The 21,009-nt window shown below is 52.8% G+C and overlaps 1 protein-coding gene across 1 annotated transcript in view; it reads right to left on the bottom strand.

The window, feature by feature from the left end:
* Positions 1–4,029, bottom strand: part of CNNM1 (cyclin and CBS domain divalent metal cation transport mediator 1) — a 92,983-nt gene extending 88,954 nt beyond the window's left edge. The window contains exon 1 of the mRNA XM_082268365.1: positions 2,648–4,029. Within this exon, the coding sequence (XP_082124491.1) occupies positions 2,648–3,995 (1,348 nt within the window). The 5' untranslated portion in view covers positions 3,996–4,029. The remainder of the gene's footprint in view (positions 1–2,647) is intronic.
* Positions 4,030–21,009: the final 16,980 nt, after the last annotated feature.

Below are 21,009 nucleotides of genomic sequence, written 5' to 3'. Positions count from 1 at the left end.
AAGCGAGAGAGAGAAGCGAGAGAGAGAAGCGAGAGAGAGAAGCGAGAGAGAGAGAGAGAGAGAGAGAGAGAGAGAGAGAGAGAGAGAGAGAGAGAGAGAGAGAGAGAAGCCGGGGGATCGGTCGAGAGAGAGACCGGGGGAATCGGGGAGAGAGAGAAGCGGGGGGGGGGAATCGGGTCCAGAGAGAGAGAAAGAGAGGCCGGGGGAATTGGGGAGAGAGAGAAGCGGGGGGGGGGGGAACGAGTCAAGAGAGAGTAGGCTGGGGGAATCGGGGAGAGAGAGAGAAGCGGGGGGGGGGGGAAGTCGGAGAGAGAAGCTGGGGGAATCGGGTCGAGTGAGAGAGAGGCTGGGGGAATAAATCGGGTCCAGAGAGAGAGAGAGGGAGGGAGAGAGAGATGCCGGGGGAATCGGGGGGAGAGAGAGAAGCGGGGGGGGGGGGGGAATCGGGTCCAGATTGAGAGAAGTGGGGGGGGGGGAAATCGGGTAGAGAGAGAGAGACCGGGGGATCAGGTCCAAAGAAAAAAAGACAGGGATCAGGTCCAGAGAGGGAAGTTGATGCTGAATGAAGCAAAGAGTGTAGGATGATGATAAATAGGACAGAGTGAAAGATAGGGATGATGATGATGAATTGTGTTGGGTTAGGAACGTTGATGCGGCCTCTAGACTCTTCCACTGGTCCCTCTCTTCTTGAACTTCCCCCACACAGTGTTCATGATGATGAATAGGGAAGAGAGAAGGAAGGGGGTGATGATGGTGAATAGGGTATATAGCGAAGGATGGGGATTATGATGATAATTAAGCTATATAATGAAGCATGAGGATGACGGATTACACCCTTCTTGAACTCCTCCAGCTGGGTGTTGATGAATTTGGTACAGAGAAGGATGGGGATGATGATGGGGAATATAGTGAATAGGGATGACGGTGATGATGGTAAATGATGAAGGATGGGGATGACGGATCACACTCCTCTAGTGGTCTCATCCTTCTTGAATTCCTCCAGCACAGCATCCAGCTGGGTGTTGGATGGGGAAGATGATGGTAAATGATGAGGATGGGGATGATAATTAGGGTATATATAGTGAAGGATAGAGATGATGGTAAATGATGAAGGATGGGGATGACGGATCACATTCCTCTAGTGGTCTCACCCTTTCCTTAACTCATCCAGCATGGTGTCCAGCTGGATGTTGGGATGATGAATATTGTAAAGAGAAGGACTGGGATGATGATAATGGTAAATGATGAATAGGGTGTATATAGTGAAGGATGGGGATGATGATGAGAATGATGATGGATAGGAAATATATAGTGCAGGATGGGGGTGATGATGGTAAATAGTGAATGATGGGGATAATGATAATGAATAAGGTATATGGATGAAGGACGGGGATGCTGATGGTAAATGATGAAGGACGAGAATGACGATGGAAAACGTTGAAGGACGGGGATGATGATGGTAAACTGATAAAGGAGGGGGAAGATGTTGTTAAGCGATAAAGGACGGAGATGATGATGGTTTATGATTGATGAAGGACGAGAATGACGATGGTAAACGTTGAAGGATTGGGATGATGATGGTAAAGCGATAAGGGATGGGGATGATGATGGTAAACGATGGAAGAGAATGATGATGATGGTAAACGACGAAGGACGGGGATGATGATGGTAAACAATGAAGGATGAGAAGGATGATGGTAAACGATGAAGGACGAGAAGGATGATGGTAAACGATGAAGGACGAGAAGGATGATGGTAAACGATGAAGGACAGGGATGAAGATGCCAAATGATGAAGGAGGATGATGGAAAATGATGAAGGAAGGGGATGATGATGGCAAATGATGAAGGATGGGGATAATGATGGCAAATGATGAAGGATGGGGATAATGATGGCAAATGATGAAGGATGGGGATAATGATGGTAAACAACGAAGGACGGGGATGATGATTGTAAACGAAGGACAGGGATGATGATGGTAAACGGTGAAGGATGAGAATGATGTTGGTAAATGATGAAGGATGATGATGGTAAATGATGAAGGACGGGGATGATGATGGTAAATGATGGATAGGTATGACGATGGTAAACGATGAAGGACGGGGATGACGATGGTAAATGATGAAGGACGGGGATGACAATGGTAAATGATGAAGGACTGGGATGATGATGGTAGTATATGATGAAGGACAAGGATGATGGTAAATGATGAAGGACAGGGATGATGATGATGATGTTAAACGATGAAGGACGAGGATGATGATGTTAAACGATGAAGAACGGGGATGATGATGATGATAAACGATGAAGGACAGGGATGATGATGATAAACGATGAAGGACGGGGATGATGATGGTAAATAATGAAGGACGGGGATGACGATGGTAAACGATGAAGGATGGGGATGACGATGGTAAACGATGAAGGAAGGGGATGACGATGGTAAACGATGAAGGACGGCGATGATGGTAAACAATTTAGGGTGGGAATGATGATGGTAAACGATGAAGGACGGGGATGACGATGGTAAACGATGAAGGACGGGGATGACGATGGTAAACAATGAAGGACAGGGATGAAGATGGTAAATGATGAAGGATGGGGATGATGATGGGGAGGACGGATCACACTCCTCCAGCAGTCTCACCCTTCTTGAACTCCTCCAGCACAGCGTCCAGCCGGGTGTCGTTGAAGACGCAGTGCAGCGGGCGGTGGTAGAAGCGGGTGACGGTCTGGAGTGGGGTGCAGTCGTCGGGGTCCACGAAGGCCAGGTCCTTGACGAAGAGGATGTCCACGATGTTGGCGCGCTCGTCGCCCTCGTAGACGGGGATGCGGGTGTAGCCGCTGCGCAGGATGTCGGAGACGGTGGCGAAGTCGAGGACGGCGTCGGCGCGCAGCATGAAGCAGTCACCCAGCGGGGTCAGCACGTCCTCCACGGCCTTGGTGCGAAGCTCTAGCGCCCCCTGGATGATGTTGAGCTCCTCCTTCAGCAGGTCGTTGTAGGGGTCGGCGGCCCGCAGCATCTCCAGCAGCTTCTCTCGGGTGTAGAAGGTGCTGATCTCCTGGGGGAGTGCCCAGTCCAGGAGGCGGCTGAGCGGGAAGGAGAGCGGGAAGGTGACGGCCATCAGCAGGCGGCTCAGGCAGACGCTCCGGGAGGCGATGGCCAGGCCGTGCCGGGAACACACGGAGTACGGGGCCACCTCACCGCACAGGAAGACCCCCGCCGTAGACGCCAGGACGGCCAGCCAGGGCTCCCCCGGGAGAACGGCCCGGTACAGCCATCCGGCCAGGGAGGCGTTGGCCAGAGCGTTCCCCAGCAGTAGGGAGCAGAGCAGGAAGGATCCCCGCGCCCGGACAGACTGGACCCGCCCCGCCTGCTCCTTCTCCGCCGCCGAGCCGCTGTTCTGGAGGACGCGGAGCTCTACCGGGTCCAGGGAGAGCAGGCAGAGCCGGAGACCCCCGAATATCGCCGACACCCCCAGGAGGACCCCCGACACCACCACCCGAACCCCCCCGGACAGCCCCTCCTCCACCTCCCGCACCTCCAGAGAGAACTCCCCTCCCCCGTGGTGCTCCCACCGCCTCCCGTCATAGGCGCACACCGAGAACACCCTCCCCCGCTCACCCTTCCGCAACTCCCCCACCCGGACCTCCACCACCGCGGATCCCCCACCTGGGGCCCCCAGGGGCCCCGACACCTCCACGTCCGGGGATCCCCCCTCCACACACCCCTCCCCACCCGACCACGGCTCCTCCACGAACACCAACCGGGGCCCCTCCTCCTCCCCGCCGCTGCCGTTCACCGGGAAAGGAGGCTGCTGGTAATACAAGCGGAGAGTGAAGCGGGTCCCCTCCGCCGCCCGCAGGGTCCCTCCCTCCAGAGACACCCGGCCGCCCACCGTGTCCTCCGGGCGGAGCCCGAGCAACCAACCGGAACAGCACCGGGAGACCAGCAAGAGGAAGAAGGGGGAGGGGGAACACCGACCGACCGCCATCCCAGGGCCCCGGACACTGACAGGGGGGAGGGGCTACAGGAGAGACGAGTCCCGGCCAATGACAGGTGGAGAAGCTCCAGGGGAGGGGGCCCGAAGCGACCAATGGGAAGGGGAGGACGAGCTACGGAGGAAGGACGCACTATTCAGCCAATGAGAACGGGAGGACGAGCTTCAGGGGGAGGAGCTCCGAGTTTGCTACTGACAGATGGGAGGAGCTACAGGGAGAGGAGCCCAATGAGAGCGGGAGGACGAGCTTCAGGGGGAGGAACCCCGAGGTTGGCTACTGACAGATGGGGGGAGCTACATGGAGAGGAGCCCAATGAGAGCGGGAGGACGAGCTTCAGGGGGAGGAGCTCCGAGTTTGCTACTGACAGATGGGAGGAGCTACATGGAGAGGAGCCCAATGAGAGGGGGGGGGGGCGAACTAATGATAGGAGGAGAAGGAGGACCAGCTGTAGGCGGAGACACAGACCGGCCTCTGCTATGAGGGGGAGGAGTCTTGGGCCAGATAGTGACAGGGGAGGAGGAGTCACATGAGTAGGAGGGGCCACGCGACTGCACTGACAGTAGGAGGAGTCTTGGGCAGGCTTTGAAGCTCTGATTAAGCGGTGCGCAGGGTCACGTGTCTATGGGAAGTGCGGACGCGCAGAATCCTGAGGAGAAAAGGCGGGAGAGGTGAATGTCATCCTGGGTGTGTATTGGGGTTTATTTAATGATGATTTCACCCCACATTCACCTCTGTATACAGAATCCTATTTATAACACCCCCTCCCTCAGGGGTTCTTTCTATGATACACCAACACCAGACATGTGTACCCGCCCCCTAGGAGTCCCTGGAGAAAATGTTCCAGGAAACATCCAGGAAATGTTTATAACACCCCCTCCCCCTACCCTCAGGGATTTGCTTCATACACCAACTGCAGATATCCCATCAGAGCCCTATAAATACTGGGGGGTGTACCCGCCCCTGAGGAGTCTCTGGAAAAGACCTCCCTAGCCCCGCCCATCAGAAGAATGTTTATAACACCCCCACCCTTTAAGGGTTCTCGCCATACACTTATAGCAGATATCACCATATAAATGTTGTGTGATCAGGCGATCAGAGGCCTATAGATCCTGGGGAGTGTACCCGCCCCTGAGGAGTCTCTGGAAAGGACCTCCGTAACCCCGCCTATCAGGAGAATGTTTATAACAACCCCACCCTCAAGGGTTCTCTCCATACATTGATATTGGATATCACTGTATAAATGTGAGAGCCGTTGTTTGATCCGACGATCAGAGCCCTATAAATCCTGGGGAGTGTACCCGCCCCTGAGGAGTCTCTGGAAAGGACCTCCCTAGCCCCACCCATCAGGAGAATGTTTGTAACAACCCCACCCTCAAGGGTTCCCTCCATACACTGATAGCAGATATCACTGTATAAATGTGGGAGCCGTTGTATGATCCGGCGATCAGAGGCCTATAAATCCAGGGGAGTGTACACGCCCCTGAGGAGTCTCTGGAAAGGACCTCCCTAGCCCTGCCCATCAGGAGAATGTTTATAACACCCCTCAAGGGTTCTCTCCATACACTTATATTGGATATCACTGTATAAATGTGGGAGCCGTTGTTTGATCTGGCGATCAGAGGCCTATAAATCCTGGGGAGTGTACCCGCCCCTGAGGAGTCTCTGGAAAGGACTTCCCTAGCCCCACCCTTTAGGAGAATGTTTGTAACACCCCCACCCTCAAGGGTTTTCTCCATACACTGATAGCAGATATCACTGTATAAATATGGGAGCTGTCGTGTGAGCCCCCCCCCCCCCCAGGGATCAGAGCCCTATAAATACTGGGGAGTGTACCCACCCCCGAGGAGTCTCTGGAAAGGTCTTCCCTAGCCCCACCCATCAGGAGAATGTTTGTAACACCCCCACCCTCAAGGGTTCTCTCCTTACACTGATAGCGTATATAACTGTATAAATGTGGGAGCCGTTGTGTGATCCGCCCCGGCGATCAGAGCCCTATAAATCCTGGGGAGTGTACCCGCCCCTGAGGAGTCCCTGCAATTGACCTCTTTTGCCCTTCCCACACAGACCATCTCCATCTGGAGAATGTTTATAATACCCCTTCCCTCACCTTCAGGGGTGCACTGACATTGAATATCATTGTATAAATGTGGGAGCCGTTGTGTGATCCACCCCCAACGATCAGAGCCCTATAAATCCTGGGGAGTGTACCCACCCCTGAGTAGTCCCTGGAATGGACCTCTCTGGCCCCGCCCACATAGGCCATCTCCATCTGGAGAATGTTCATAACACCCTTTCCCCCCACCCTCAGGGGTTCTCTCCATACACAGACAGCAGATATCACCGGTATAAATGTGGGAGCTATCGGGTGGTCCGCCTCTGGCAATCAAAGCCCTATAAATCCTGGGGAGTGTACCCGCCCCTGAGGAGTCCCTGGTATGGATCTCTCTGGCCCCGCCCCCACACTGAGACCATCTTTATCCGGAGAATGTTTATAACCGACCAGCTGATGATAGAACGTTGTCTCTGGGAGTGCAGAAGAAACAAAATTTGGCTTCCAGAATCGGCACTAAACTTTTCACTGACATCGACCTACCTCATCCATCATGGCGGGGGAGGGTGCACACACAAACCTTCCAATTGTACCGAACCATCCCAGAATTTTACCCAACTCCCGGCATCCTGCAGGATCCAGAGCCTAATGCTGGAACAAGTTGGGTCACTCAGCTCCTTTTATTTATTTTCCAGTACTAGCACCGGGCCCCCAGGACACAGCCCCGCATCTCCTGTGTGGTCCTCGACACTGCCTTCCCCAGGACACTATCCTCAACTCCATCATTGTCAGAAAAACACATCAGAACCCAGGAGAGCCCCCCTAGACTCCTGTCACCTAGGCTAATCCTCCTGTCACCTAGGCTCCTCCTCCTGACCACAGGCTCCTCCTACTGCCTCCTCGGCTCATCTTCCACTTTGACTTAACAGGAGGAGGAGCCTAGGGGGCAGGAGGAGGAGGACAACAGAAGGAGGAAGAGGGTAACAGAAGGAGGAGCCTAGGAGGAGGATAACAGAAGAGGGAGCCAAGAGGAGGATAACAGAAGGAGAAGGAGTCTAGGAGGAGGATAACAGGAGGGGGGGCCTAGAAGGAGAATACCAGAAGGAGGAGCCTAGAGGGAGGATAACAGCAGGAGAAGGAGCCTAGGAGGAGGATAACAGAAGGGGGAGCCTAGGAGGAGGATAACAGAAGGGGGAGCCTAGGAGGAGGATAACAGAAGGGGGAGCCTAGGAGGAGGATAACAGAAGGAGCCAAGGAGGAGGATAACAGAAGGGGGAGCCTAGGAGGAGGAAAACAGAAGGGGGAGCCTAGGAGGAGGATAACAGAAGGGGGAGCCAAGAGGAGGATAACAGAAGGAGAAGGAGTCTAGGAGGAGGATAACAGGAGGAGGGGCCTAGAAGGAGAATACCAGAAGGAGGAGCCTAGAGGGAGGATAACAGCAGAAGCAGCCTAGGAGGAGGATAACAGAAGGGGGAGCCTAGGAGGAGGATAACAGAAGGAGCCAAGGAGGAGGATAACAGAAGGGGGAGCCTAGGAGGAGGAAAACAGAAGGGGGAGCCTAGGAGGAGGATAACAGAAGGGGGAGCCCAGGAGGAGGATAACAGCAGGAGGAGGATAACAGAAGGGGGAGCCTAGGAGGAGGATAACAGAAGGGGGAGCCCAGGAGGAGGATAACAGCAGGAGGAGGATAACAGAAGGGGGAGCCTAGGAGGAGGATAACAGAAGGAGCCAAGGAGGAGGATAACAGAAGGGGGAGCCTAGGAGGAGGAAAACAGAAGGGGGAGCCTAGGAGGAGGATAACAGAAGGGGGAGCCAAGAGGAGGATAACAGAAGGAGAAGGAGTCTAGGAGGAGGATAACAGGAGGAGGGGCCTAGAAGGAGAATACCAGAAGGAGGAGCCTAGAGGGAGGATAACAGCAGGAGAAGGAGCCTAGGAGGAGGATAACAGAAGGGGGAGCCTAGGAGGAGGATAACAGAAGGGGGAGCCTAGGAGGAGGATAACAGAAGGGGGAGCCTAGGAGGAGGATAACAGAAGGAGCCAAGGAGGAGGATAACAGAAGGGGGAGCCTAGGAGGAGGAAAACAGAAGGGGGAGCCTAGGAGGAGGATAACAGAAGGGGGAGCCCAGGAGGAGGATAACAGCAGGAGGAGGATAACAGAAGGGGGAGCCTAGGAGGAGGATAACAGAAGGGGGAGCCCAGGAGGAGGATAACAGCAGGAGGAGGATAACAGAAGGGGGAGCCTAGGAGGAGGATAACAGAAGGGGGAGCCCAGGAGGAGGATAACAGCAGGAGGAGGATAACAGAAGGGGGAGCCTAGGAGGAGGATAACAGAAGGAGCCAAGGAGGAGGATAACAGAAGGGGGAGCCTAGGAGGAGGAAAACAGAAGGGGGAGCCTAGGAGGAGGATAACAGAAGGGGGAGCCAAGAGGAGGATAACAGAAGGAGAAGGAGTCTAGGAGGAGGATAACAGGAGGAGGGGCCTAGAAGGAGAATACCAGAAGGAGGAGCCTAGAGGGAGGATAACAGCAGGAGAAGGAGCCTAGGAGGAGGATAACAGAAGGGGGAGCCTAGGAGGAGGATAACAGAAGGGGGAGCCTAGGAGGAGGATAACAGAAGGGGGAGCCTAGGAGGAGGATAACAGAAGGAGCCAAGGAGGAGGATAACAGAAGGGGGAGCCTAGGAGGAGGAAAACGGAAGGGGGAGCCTAGGAGGAGGAAAACAGAAGGGGGAGCCTAGGAGGAGGATAACAGAAGGGGGAGCCCAGGAGGAGGATAACAGCAGGAGGAGGATAACAGAAGGGGGAGCCTAGGAGGAGGATAACAGAAGGGGGAGCCCAGGAGGAGGATAACAGCAGGAGGAGGATAACAGAAGGGGGAGCCTAGGAGGAGGATAACAGAAGGAGCCAAGGAGGAGGATAGCAGAAGGGGGAGCCTAGGAGGGGGATAACAGAAGGGGGAGCCTAGGAGGAGGATAACAGAAGGGGGAGCCTAGGAGGAGGATAACAGAAGGGGGAGCCTAGGAGGAGGATAACAGAAGGGGGAGCCAAGGAGGAGGATAACAGAAACGTAGGAGGAGTATAACAGAAGGATAAGAAGCATAGGAGGAGGATAACAGGAGGAGGAACCTAGAAGGAGGATAACAGCAGGAGAAGGAGCCTAGGATGAGGATAACAGGAGGAGGAGCCTAGGAGGAGGATAACAGAAGTAAAGAAGGAGAATACAAGAAGGATATGGAGCATAGGAGGAGGATAACAGGAGGAGGAGCCTAGGTGGAGGATAACAGAAGGAGGAAAACAGCAGGAGAAGGAGCCTAGGATGAGGATAACAGGAGGAGGAGCCTAAGAGGAGGATAACAGAAGGGGGAGCCCAGGAGGAGGATAACAGCAGGAGGAGGATAAAAGAAGGGGAAGCCTAGGAGGAGGATAACAGAAGGGGGAGCCTAGGAGGAGGATAACAGCAGGAGGAGGATAAAAGAAGGGGAAGCCTAGGAGGAGGATAACAGAAGGGGGAGCCTAGGAGGAGGATAACAGCAGGAGGAGGATAAAAGAAGGGGAAGCCTAGGAGGAGGATAACAGAAGTAAAGAAGGAGGATACAAGAAGGATATGGAGCATAGGAGGAGGATAACAGGAGGAGGAGCCTAGGTGGAGGATAACAGAAGGAGGAAAACAGCAGGAGAAGGAGCCTAGGAGGAAGACAACAAAAGGAGGAGGATAACAGGAGGAGAAACCTATAAGTAGGATAACAGGAGGAGGAAAACAGAAGGAGGTGCTAGGAGGAGAACAGAAGCCTAGAAGGAGGATAAAAGGAGGAGGAGCCTATGAGTAGGATAACAGAAAGAGGAGCCTAGGAGGAGGGGCCTAGCAGAAAGTACATTTCCCAGCATGGAGGATCTGTGGTCTGTAATTCAGGTATGGGGGAATTATTCCAGGAAGACACAATTGGGGGGAAGGGGGGGGGGGGGGTGTCAGAGTGTATCAATGAATGATTTGTGCTGATTTGTGATGATCTTTGTAGGGGGAGGAGGGTTCATGTTGGGGGTGGGGGGTTTGGGAGAACAATAAGGATATATTCACACCTGGGAATGCCCCCACCTGTGATTAGATGTGGGAACCTCAGAGGAGGTTCCTGCGATGAGCTCTGAGTAGGCAGTCCCATCGAAAGCAACAGGAGGCTGCCCACTCCCACAGCTAATCGCGGCCCTTTAAATGCAATCCTTCGACTCCCTGAATCCAGGGCCCAACACTCTCATGTGATCACTGCTTGGGAGATTACATGGAAGTAGGTGTGTTTAGCTGTGGGAGCCAGAAGCCTCCTGTTGCTGTCAATGGGACTGCCTACTCACCAGGAACACCCCCTGGCAGAGGCGTAACTAGAACCTTCAGGGCCCCAGTGCAAGAAACCATGAAGGGCCCCCCCCGGACCCCTGGCGGGGCCCTTCCCTTCAAGCCCGGGGCTCTTCCCACTGATCCTGGGGTCCTTTACTCCGCTTGTGGGGTCCTTTATTGAGGTCCCACAACGGGTCCCTTTCACAAGTTTTGCAGTGGGCCCCCTTCCTGCCATCTTGGGGCCTCCCCACGGTGGTGGAATGCCAGGGCCCGGTTGCAAGTGTGACCTTTGCGATCCTGGAAGTTCACCCACTGGTGTCAGTAGTTTCTATTTTTTGGTATTTTAATTGTATTATTTTTTATCATTTTATTTTATTTTTTTACAATGTCACTGACTATGACTCTGTCCATTTAGAGAAGCAAGGAGCTGGTAAATTACATATTTACCGACCCCCTTCCTGGTTCTCTATTGTTACACATCCCCTTCAGCAGCCGGCAGGAAAGGGGAGGGATCACAGTGGGGGGGGGGGGACCAGGGGAGCACACAGGGGCCCAGAGACAGCAGAACACAAGTATACTGGATAGGAGGAGTGGCGGGGGCAGCATACAGAGGAACCAATCTCCTCCATTTTCTTTCTGCAGCTACAGGAGGAAAAAGGAGGACAGTGATTTCTCTACATGCTGCCCCCGCCTCCCCTCCTATCCAATGCTGGGCCCCCTGGAGCATGGGGCCCGGTTGCAATCGCAACCCCTGTAGTTACGCCCCTGCCCCCTGGGATTCTCTCATCCAATCACAGGTGGGGGGCATTCACAGGTGTAAATGCATCCTTAAATTCTTTGTAAAGGCACAAGGTTTTTTTTCCTTCTGCATTCTATACACGAAGGCAAAAAATCCTGTGTGCAGCAACCCCCCTAAAACTTACCTGAGCCCCCTCTCGATCCAGGTGATGTCCACGAGAGCCTTGCCTCTCTGTGAACTTGCACTCCTGATTGGCTCACTGGCTGTGATTGAAGCCAATCAGGAGGGGACGGGGCCGAATCGTGGCTCCATGCATAAATAGACACGCAGAGGCGTGGGTTGGTAGTGCGCCTGCTTGGGTGCCCCCATTGCAAGCTGCTTGCTGTGGGGGCACCCATTAGGAGGGAAGGGCCAGGAGCGCCAATGGGGGACCCAAGAAGAGGGGGAATCCGGCCTTCTGCGGGCAAAACCACTGCACAGAGCAGGAAAGCATTACATATTTGTTTTTTTTGTTTTTTTTTTAAACAAGACTTTATTATCACTTTTAGGCCCCGTTCACATAGGGGCGATCCGACTTCGGGGGGCGACCTCCGAGGTCGCGGTGCGAGCAGCGCGCCGTGACCTCGGAGCGGCCGCCACGGACTTCATAACATTGAAGTCTATGGCGGTCGCCTCCGGGTCGCCCCAAAGAAGCTCCGGACCCTTTTTCTAAGTCGGAGCGACTTGTGTCGCTCCTATTAGAACAGGTCCTAAAGGATTAGTGTTAGGAGGTGATTGGGGTGGGGAATTTTTGCTTTGGGGGATATTGGGGAAGGGGGGTGTGCTAGAAGGGGTAGGGGGTTTGTGCTGGGTGGGGGGATTGGCAGGGAAGAAGATTTGTCCTGGGGGGGAATGTGAGGAGGGAGATGATTTGTGCTGAAAGGGTTAAGATGGGGAGGGTGTGACTTTATGCTGGGAGGTGGGTCTGTGGGAAAGGGGATTTCTGCTGGTAGGGGGGAATTGGGGAGAAGAGAACTCGTGCTCTGGGAATTTGGGGGAGGGGGGGGGGATTAACTGCCACCACAGCAGGACACAGATTGGTGTACTGGGCGCTGGACCTCGGTACCATGTGATTGCTGTGGCCAATCACAGCAGTAAGCAAGGCTTCATGAATGAAACATTTGAACAGTGTTGGAGATTGATGATCACTGTAATAAGCAATCAGAGTGTAAAATAAAAATCCTGATCATAAGAGTGTTACTATGTATCTTCACACCATATCAACTCTTACGTTATTATGTCGGCAGCACGGGGCCGATGGCCGCGATTGCCGCCTGACACCCGCGATCGCTCCCCGCTGTGTAAACACAGCAGACCGTTGTTCTCTTTGAAATGATCACAGAGCGCCTGTGATCCTTCTATATAGGATCACAGGTCTCTGTGTTCATTATACAAGTCCCATCCCCATACAGTTAGAAAACACTCCCTTAGGCTCACACTTAACCCTTTGATCACCCCTGGGTTAACCTCTTCCCTTCCAGTGTCATTATTACAGTAACAGTGCATATTTTTAGCACTGATTACTGTAGTAATGTCACTGGTCCCCCCAAAAATGTCAGTTAGGGGTCCGATCTGTCCGCCGCAATGTCGCAGTACCACTAAAAATCGCAGATCGCCGCCTTTACTAGTAAAAAAAAAAAAATGTAAATTACATAAATCTTTCCCCTAGTTTGTAGACGCGATAACCTTTGTGCAAACCAAAATACACTTATTGCGATTTTTGTTTACCAAAAATTTGTAGCAGAACACAAATTGGCCTAAAAGGATGAAAAAACTTTTTATTTGCAATGTTATATATCAGAATGTGAAAAATATTGTTTTTCTTTTTTTTTCAGAATTGTCGCTCATTTTTTGTTTATAGCGCAAAAAGGAAAAATCGCACAGGTGATCAAATACCACCAAAAGAAAAATCTGTTTGTGGGAAAAAAAGGACATCAATTTTATTTGGCTACAGCGTCGCACGACCGCGCAATTTTCTGTTAACCACTTAAGCCCCGGAGGATTTGGCTGCTCAAAGACCAGGGCCTATTTTGCAATTCGGCACTGCGTGACTTTAACGGACAATTGGGTGGTCGTGCGACGCTGTACCCAAATGAAATTGATGTCTTTTCTCCCCCAAAAACAGAGCTTTCTTTTGGTGGTATTTGATCACCTGTGCGATTTTTACTTTTTGCGCTATAAACAAAAAAAGAACGACAATTTTGAAAAAATAACAATATTTTTCACATTTTTTTATATGAAATTCTCAAAAAAAAAAAAATGTAAAAATCAAAATTTTTTTAACATTTTAGACCAATTTGTTTTCTGCTACATATTTTTGGTAAAAAAAATCGCAATAAGTGGTTTTTGATTGGTTTGCGCAAAAGTTATTGCGTTTACTAACTACAGGAAAGATTTATGGACTTTTTATTGTTTTTTTTTTAAACGAGTAATGGCGGCGATCTGCGATTTTTTTTTTTTTTGCGGGACTGCGACATTTCGGCGGACAGATCGGACCCTTGACTGACATTTGAGAGCGGGAGGACGAGCTTCAGGGGGAGGAGCTCCGAGTTTGCTACTGACAGATGGGAGGAGCTACATGGAGAGGAGCCCAATGAGAGGGGGGGGGGCGAACTAATGATAGGAGGAGAAGGAGGACCAGCTGTAGGCGGAGACACAGACCGGCCTCTGCTATGAGGGGGAGGAGTCTTGGGCCAGATAGTGACAGGGGAGGAGGAGTCACATGAGTAGGAGGGGCCACGCGACTGCACTGACAGTAGGAGGAGTCTTGGGCAGGCTTTGAAGCTCTGATTAAGCGGTGCGCAGGGTCACGTGTCTATGGGAAGTGCGGACGCGCAGAATCCTGAGGAGAAAAGGCGGGAGAGGTGAATGTCATCCTGGGTGTGTATTGGGGTTTATTTAATGATGATTTCACCCCACATTCACCTCTGTATACAGAATCCTATTTATAACACCCCCTCCCTCAGGGGTTCTTTCTATGATACACCAACACCAGACATGTGTACCCGCCCCCTAGGAGTCCCTGGAGAAAATGTTCCAGGAAACATCCAGGAAATGTTTATAACACCCCCTCCCCCTACCCTCAGGGATTTGCTTCATACACCAACTGCAGATATCCCATCAGAGCCCTATAAATACTGGGGGGTGTACCCGCCCCTGAGGAGTCTCTGGAAAAGACCTCCCTAGCCCCGCCCATCAGAAGAATGTTTATAACACCCCCACCCTTTAAGGGTTCTCGCCATACACTTATAGCAGATATCACCATATAAATGTTGTGTGATCAGGCGATCAGAGGCCTATAGATCCTGGGGAGTGTACCCGCCCCTGAGGAGTCTCTGGAAAGGACCTCCGTAACCCCGCCTATCAGGAGAATGTTTATAACAACCCCACCCTCAAGGGTTCTCTCCATACATTGATATTGGATATCACTGTATAAATGTGAGAGCCGTTGTTTGATCCGACGATCAGAGCCCTATAAATCCTGGGGAGTGTACCCGCCCCTGAGGAGTCTCTGGAAAGGACCTCCCTAGCCCCACCCATCAGGAGAATGTTTGTAACAACCCCACCCTCAAGGGTTCCCTCCATACACTGATAGCAGATATCACTGTATAAATGTGGGAGCCGTTGTATGATCCGGCGATCAGAGGCCTATAAATCCAGGGGAGTGTACACGCCCCTGAGGAGTCTCTGGAAAGGACCTCCCTAGCCCTGCCCATCAGGAGAATGTTTATAACACCCCTCAAGGGTTCTCTCCATACACTTATATTGGATATCACTGTATAAATGTGGGAGCCGTTGTTTGATCTGGCGATCAGAGGCCTATAAATCCTGGGGAGTGTACCCGCCCCTGAGGAGTCTCTGGAAAGGACTTCCCTAGCCCCACCCTTTAGGAGAATGTTTGTAACACCCCCACCCTCAAGGGTTTTCTCCATACACTGATAGCAGATATCACTGTATAAATATGGGAGCTGTCGTGTGAGCCCCCCCCCCCCCCAGGGATCAGAGCCCTATAAATACTGGGGAGTGTACCCACCCCCGAGGAGTCTCTGGAAAGGTCTTCCCTAGCCCCACCCATCAGGAGAATGTTTGTAACACCCCCACCCTCAAGGGTTCTCTCCTTACACTGATAGCGTATATAACTGTATAAATGTGGGAGCCGTTGTGTGATCCGCCCCGGCGATCAGAGCCCTATAAATCCTGGGGAGTGTACCCGCCCCTGAGGAGTCCCTGCAATTGACCTCTTTTGCCCTTCCCACACAGACCATCTCCATCTGGAGAATGTTTATAATACCCCTTCCCTCACCTTCAGGGGTGCACTGACATTGAATATCATTGTATAAATGTGGGAGCCGTTGTGTGATCCACCCCCAACGATCAGAGCCCTATAAATCCTGGGGAGTGTACCCACCCCTGAGTAGTCCCTGGAATGGACCTCTCTGGCCCCGCCCACATAGGCCATCTCCATCTGGAGAATGTTCATAACACCCTTTCCCCCCACCCTCAGGGGTTCTCTCCATACACAGACAGCAGATATCACCGTATAAATGTGGGAGCTATCGGGTGGTCCGCCTCTGGCAATCAAAGCCCTATAAATCCTGGGGAGTGTACCCGCCCCTGAGGAGTCCCTGGTATGGATCTCTCTGGCCCCGCCCCCACACTGAGACCATCTTTATCCGGAGAATGTTTATAACCGACCAGCTGATGATAGAACGTTGTCTCTGGGAGTGCAGAAGAAACAAAATTTGGCTTCCAGAATCGGCACTAAACTTTTCACTGACATCGACCTACCTCATCCATCATGGCGGGGGAGGGTGCACACACAAACCTTCCAATTGTACCGAACCATCCCAGAATTTTACCCAACTCCCGGCATCCTGCAGGATCCAGAGCCTAATGCTGGAACAAGTTGGGTCACTCAGCTCCTTTTATTTATTTTCCAGTACTAGCACCGGGCCCCCAGGACACAGCCCCGCATCTCCTGTGTGGTCCTCGACACTGCCTTCCCCAGGACACTATCCTCAACTCCATCATTGTCAGAAAAACACATCAGAACCCAGGAGAGCCCCCCTAGACTCCTGTCACCTAGGCTAATCCTCCTGTCACCTAGGCTCCTCCTCCTGACCACAGGCTCCTCCTACTGCCTCCTCGGCTCATCTTCCACTTTGACTTAACAGGAGGAGGAGCCTAGGGGGCAGGAGGAGGAGGACAACAGAAGGAGGAAGAGGGTAACAGAAGGAGGAGCCTAGGAGGAGGATAACAGAAGAGGGAGCCAAGAGGAGGATAACAGAAGGAGAAGGAGTCTAGGAGGAGGATAACAGGAGGGGGGGCCTAGAAGGAGAATACCAGAAGGAGGAGCCTAGAGGGAGGATAACAGCAGGAGAAGGAGCCTAGGAGGAGGATAACAGAAGGGGGAGCCTAGGAGGAGGATAACAGAAGGGGGAGCCTAGGAGGAGGATAACAGAAGGGGGAGCCTAGGAGGAGGATAACAGAAGGAGCCAAGGAGGAGGATAACAGAAGGGGGAGCCTAGGAGGAGGAAAACAGAAGGGGGAGCCTAGGAGGAGGATAACAGAAGGGGGAGCCAAGAGGAGGATAACAGAAGGAGAAGGAGTCTAGGAGGAGGATAACAGGAGGAGGGGCCTAGAAGGAGAATACCAGAAGGAGGAGCCTAGAGGGAGGATAACAGCAGAAGCAGCCTAGGAGGAGGATAACAGAAGGGGGAGCCTAGGAGGAGGATAACAGAAGGAGCCAAGGAGGAGGATAACAGAAGGGGGAGCCTAGGAGGAGGAAAACAGAAGGGGGAGCCTAGGAGGAGGATAACAGAAGGGGGAGCCCAGGAGGAGGATAACAGCAGGAGGAGGATAACAGAAGGGGGAGCCTAGGAGGAGGATAACAGAAGGGGGAGCCCAGGAGGAGGATAACAGCAGGAGGAGGATAACAGAAGGGGGAGCCTAGGAGGAGGATAACAGAAGGAGCCAAGGAGGAGGATAACAGAAGGGGGAGCCTAGGAGGAGGAAAACAGAAGGGGGAGCCTAGGAGGAGGATAACAGAAGGGGGAGCCAAGAGGAGGATAACAGAAGGAGAAGGAGTCTAGGAGGAGGATAACAGGAGGAGGGGCCTAGAAGGAGAATACCAGAAGGAGGAGCCTAGAGGGAGGATAACAGCAGGAGAAGGAGCCTAGGAGGAGGATAACAGAAGGGGGAGCCTAGGAGGAGGATAACAGAAGGGGGAGCCTAGGAGGAGGATAACAGAAGGGGGAGCCTAGGAGGAGGATAACAGAAGGAGCCAAGGAGGAGGATAACAGAAGGGGGAGCCTAGGAGGAGGAAAACAGAAGGGGGAGCCTAGGAGGAGGATAACAGAAGGGGGAGCCCAGGAGGAGGATAACAGCAGGAGGAGGATAACAGAAGGGGGAGCCTAGGAGGAGGATAACAGAAGGGGGAGCCCAGGAGGAGGATAACAGCAGGAGGAGGATAACAGAAGGGGGAGCCTAGGAGGAGGATAACAGAAGGGGGAGCCCAGGAGGAGGATAACAGCAGGAGGAGGATAACAGAAGGGGGAGCCTAGGAGGAGGATAACAGAAGGAGCCAAGGAGGAGGATAACAGAAGGGGGAGCCTAGGAGGAGGAAAACAGAAGGGGGAGCCTAGGAGGAGGATAACAGAAGGGGGAGCCAAGAGGAGGATAACAGAAGGAGAAGGAGTCTAGGAGGAGGATAACAGGAGGAGGGGCCTAGAAGGAGAATACCAGAAGGAGGAGCCTAGAGGGAGGATAACAGCAGGAGAAGGAGCCTAGGAGGAGGATAACAGAAGGGGGAGCCTAGGAGGAGGATAACAGAAGGGGGAGCCTAGGAGGAGGATAACAGAAGGGGGAGCCTAGGAGGAGGATAACAGAAGGAGCCAAGGAGGAGGATAACAGAAGGGGGAGCCTAGGAGGAGGAAAACGGAAGGGGGAGCCTAGGAGGAGGAAAACAGAAGGGGGAGCCTAGGAGGAGGATAACAGAAGGGGGAGCCCAGGAGGAGGATAACAGCAGGAGGAGGATAACAGAAGGGGGAGCCTAGGAGGAGGATAACAGAAGGGGGAGCCCAGGAGGAGGATAACAGCAGGAGGAGGATAACAGAAGGGGGAGCCTAGGAGGAGGATAACAGAAGGAGCCAAGGAGGAGGATAGCAGAAGGGGGAGCCTAGGAGGGGGATAACAGAAGGGGGAGCCTAGGAGGAGGATAACAGAAGGGGGAGCCTAGGAGGAGGATAACAGAAGGGGGAGCCTAGGAGGAGGATAACAGAAGGGGGAGCCAAGGAGGAGGATAACAGAAACGTAGGAGGAGTATAACAGAAGGATAAGAAGCATAGGAGGAGGATAACAGGAGGAGGAACCTAGAAGGAGGATAACAGCAGGAGAAGGAGCCTAGGATGAGGATAACAGGAGGAGGAGCCTAGGAGGAGGATAACAGAAGTAAAGAAGGAGAATACAAGAAGGATATGGAGCATAGGAGGAGGATAACAGGAGGAGGAGCCTAGGTGGAGGATAACAGAAGGAGGAAAACAGCAGGAGAAGGAGCCTAGGATGAGGATAACAGGAGGAGGAGCCTAAGAGGAGGATAACAGAAGGGGGAGCCCAGGAGGAGGATAACAGCAGGAGGAGGATAAAAGAAGGGGAAGCCTAGGAGGAGGATAACAGAAGGGGGAGCCTAGGAGGAGGATAACAGCAGGAGGAGGATAAAAGAAGGGGAAGCCTAGGAGGAGGATAACAGAAGGGGGAGCCTAGGAGGAGGATAACAGCAGGAGGAGGATAAAAGAAGGGGAAGCCTAGGAGGAGGATAACAGAAGTAAAGAAGGAGGATACAAGAAGGATATGGAGCATAGGAGGAGGATAACAGGAGGAGGAGCCTAGGTGGAGGATAACAGAAGGAGGAAAACAGCAGGAGAAGGAGCCTAGGAGGAAGACAACAAAAGGAGGAGGATAACAGGAGGAGAAACCTATAAGTAGGATAACAGGAGGAGGAAAACAGAAGGAGGTGCTAGGAGGAGAACAGAAGCCTAGAAGGAGGATAAAAGGAGGAGGAGCCTATGAGTAGGATAACAGAAAGAGGAGCCTAGGAGGAGGGGCCTAGCAGAAAGTACATTTCCCAGCATGGAGGATCTGTGGTCTGTAATTCAGGTATGGGGGAATTATTCCAGGAAGACACAATTGGGGGGAAGGGGGGGGGGGTGTCAGAGTGTATCAATGAATGATTTGTGCTGATTTGTGATGATCTTTGTAGGGGGAGGAGGGTTCATGTTGGGGGTGGGGGGTTTGGGAGAACAATAAGGATATATTCACACCTGGGAATGCCCCCACCTGTGATTAGATGTGGGAACCTCAGAGGAGGTTCCTGCGATGAGCTCTGAGTAGGCAGTCCCATCGAAAGCAACAGGAGGCTGCCCACTCCCACAGCTAATCGCGGCCCTTTAAATGCAATCCTTCGACTCCCTGAATCCAGGGCCCAACACTCTCATGTGATCACTGCTTGGGAGATTACATGGAAGTAGGTGTGTTTAGCTGTGGGAGCCAGAAGCCTCCTGTTGCTGTCAATGGGACTGCCTACTCACCAGGAACACCCCCTGGCAGAGGCGTAACTAGAACCTTCAGGGCCCCAGTGCAAGAAACCATGAAGGGCCCCCCCCGGACCCCTGGCCGGGGCCCTTCCCTTCAAGCCCGGGGCTCTTCCCACTGATCCTGGGGTCCTTTACTCCGCTTGTGGGGTCCTTTATTGAGGTCCCACAACGGGTCCCTTTCACAAGTTTTGCAGTGGGCCCCCTTCCTGCCATCTTGGGGCCTCCCCACGGTGGTGGAATGCCAGGGCCCGGTTGCAAGTGTGACCTTTGCGATCCTGGAAGTTCACCCACTGGTGTCAGTAGTTTCTATTTTTTGGTATTTTAATTGTATTATTTTTTATCATTTTATTTTATTTTTTTACAATGTCACTGACTATGACTCTGTCCATTTAGAGAAGCAAGGAGCTGGTAAATTACATATTTACCGACCCCCTTCCTGGTTCTCTATTGTTACACATCCCCTTCAGCAGCCGGCAGGAAAGGGGAGGGATCACAGTGGGGGGGGGGGGGGACCAGGGGAGCACACAGGGGCCCAGAGACAGCAGAACACAAGTATACTGGATAGGAGGAGTGGCGGGGGCAGCATACAGAGGAACCAATCTCCTCCATTTTCTTTCTGCAGCTACAGGAGGAAAAAGGAGGACAGTGATTTCTCTACATGCTGCCCCCGCCTCCCCTCCTATCCAATGCTGGGCCCCCTGGAGCATGGGGCCCGGTTGCAATCGCAACCCCTGTAGTTACGCCCCTGCCCCCTGGGATTCTCTCATCCAATCACAGGTGGGGGGCATTCACAGGTGTAAATGCATCCTTAAATTCTTTGTAAAGGCACAAGGTTTTTTTTCCTTCTGCATTCTATACACGAAGGCAAAAAATCCTGTGTGCAGCAACCCCCCTAAAACTTACCTGAGCCCCCTCTCGATCCAGGTGATGTCCACGAGAGCCTTGCCTCTCTGTGAACTTGCACTCCTGATTGGCTCACTGGCTGTGATTGAAGCCAATCAGGAGGGGACGGGGCCGAATCGTGGCTCCATGCATAAATAGACACGCAGAGGCGTGGGTTGGTAGTGCGCCTGCTTGGGTGCCCCCATTGCAAGCTGCTTGCTGTGGGGGCACCCATTAGGAGGGAAGGGCCAGGAGCGCCAATGGGGGACCCAAGAAGAGGGGGAATCCGGCCTTCTGCGGGCAAAACCACTGCACAGAGCAGGAAAGCATTACATATTTGTTTTTTTTGTTTTTTTTTTAAACAAGACTTTATTATCACT

The sequence above is a fragment of the Pelophylax lessonae genome (genome assembly GCF_965119305.1).
Source record: "Pelophylax lessonae genome assembly, chromosome: 9".
NCBI classification, from domain to species: Eukaryota; Metazoa; Chordata; class Amphibia; order Anura; family Ranidae; genus Pelophylax; species Pelophylax lessonae.
Note: the sequence above shows the minus strand (reverse complement) of the source record. Positions and strands in the feature narration are given on the sequence as shown.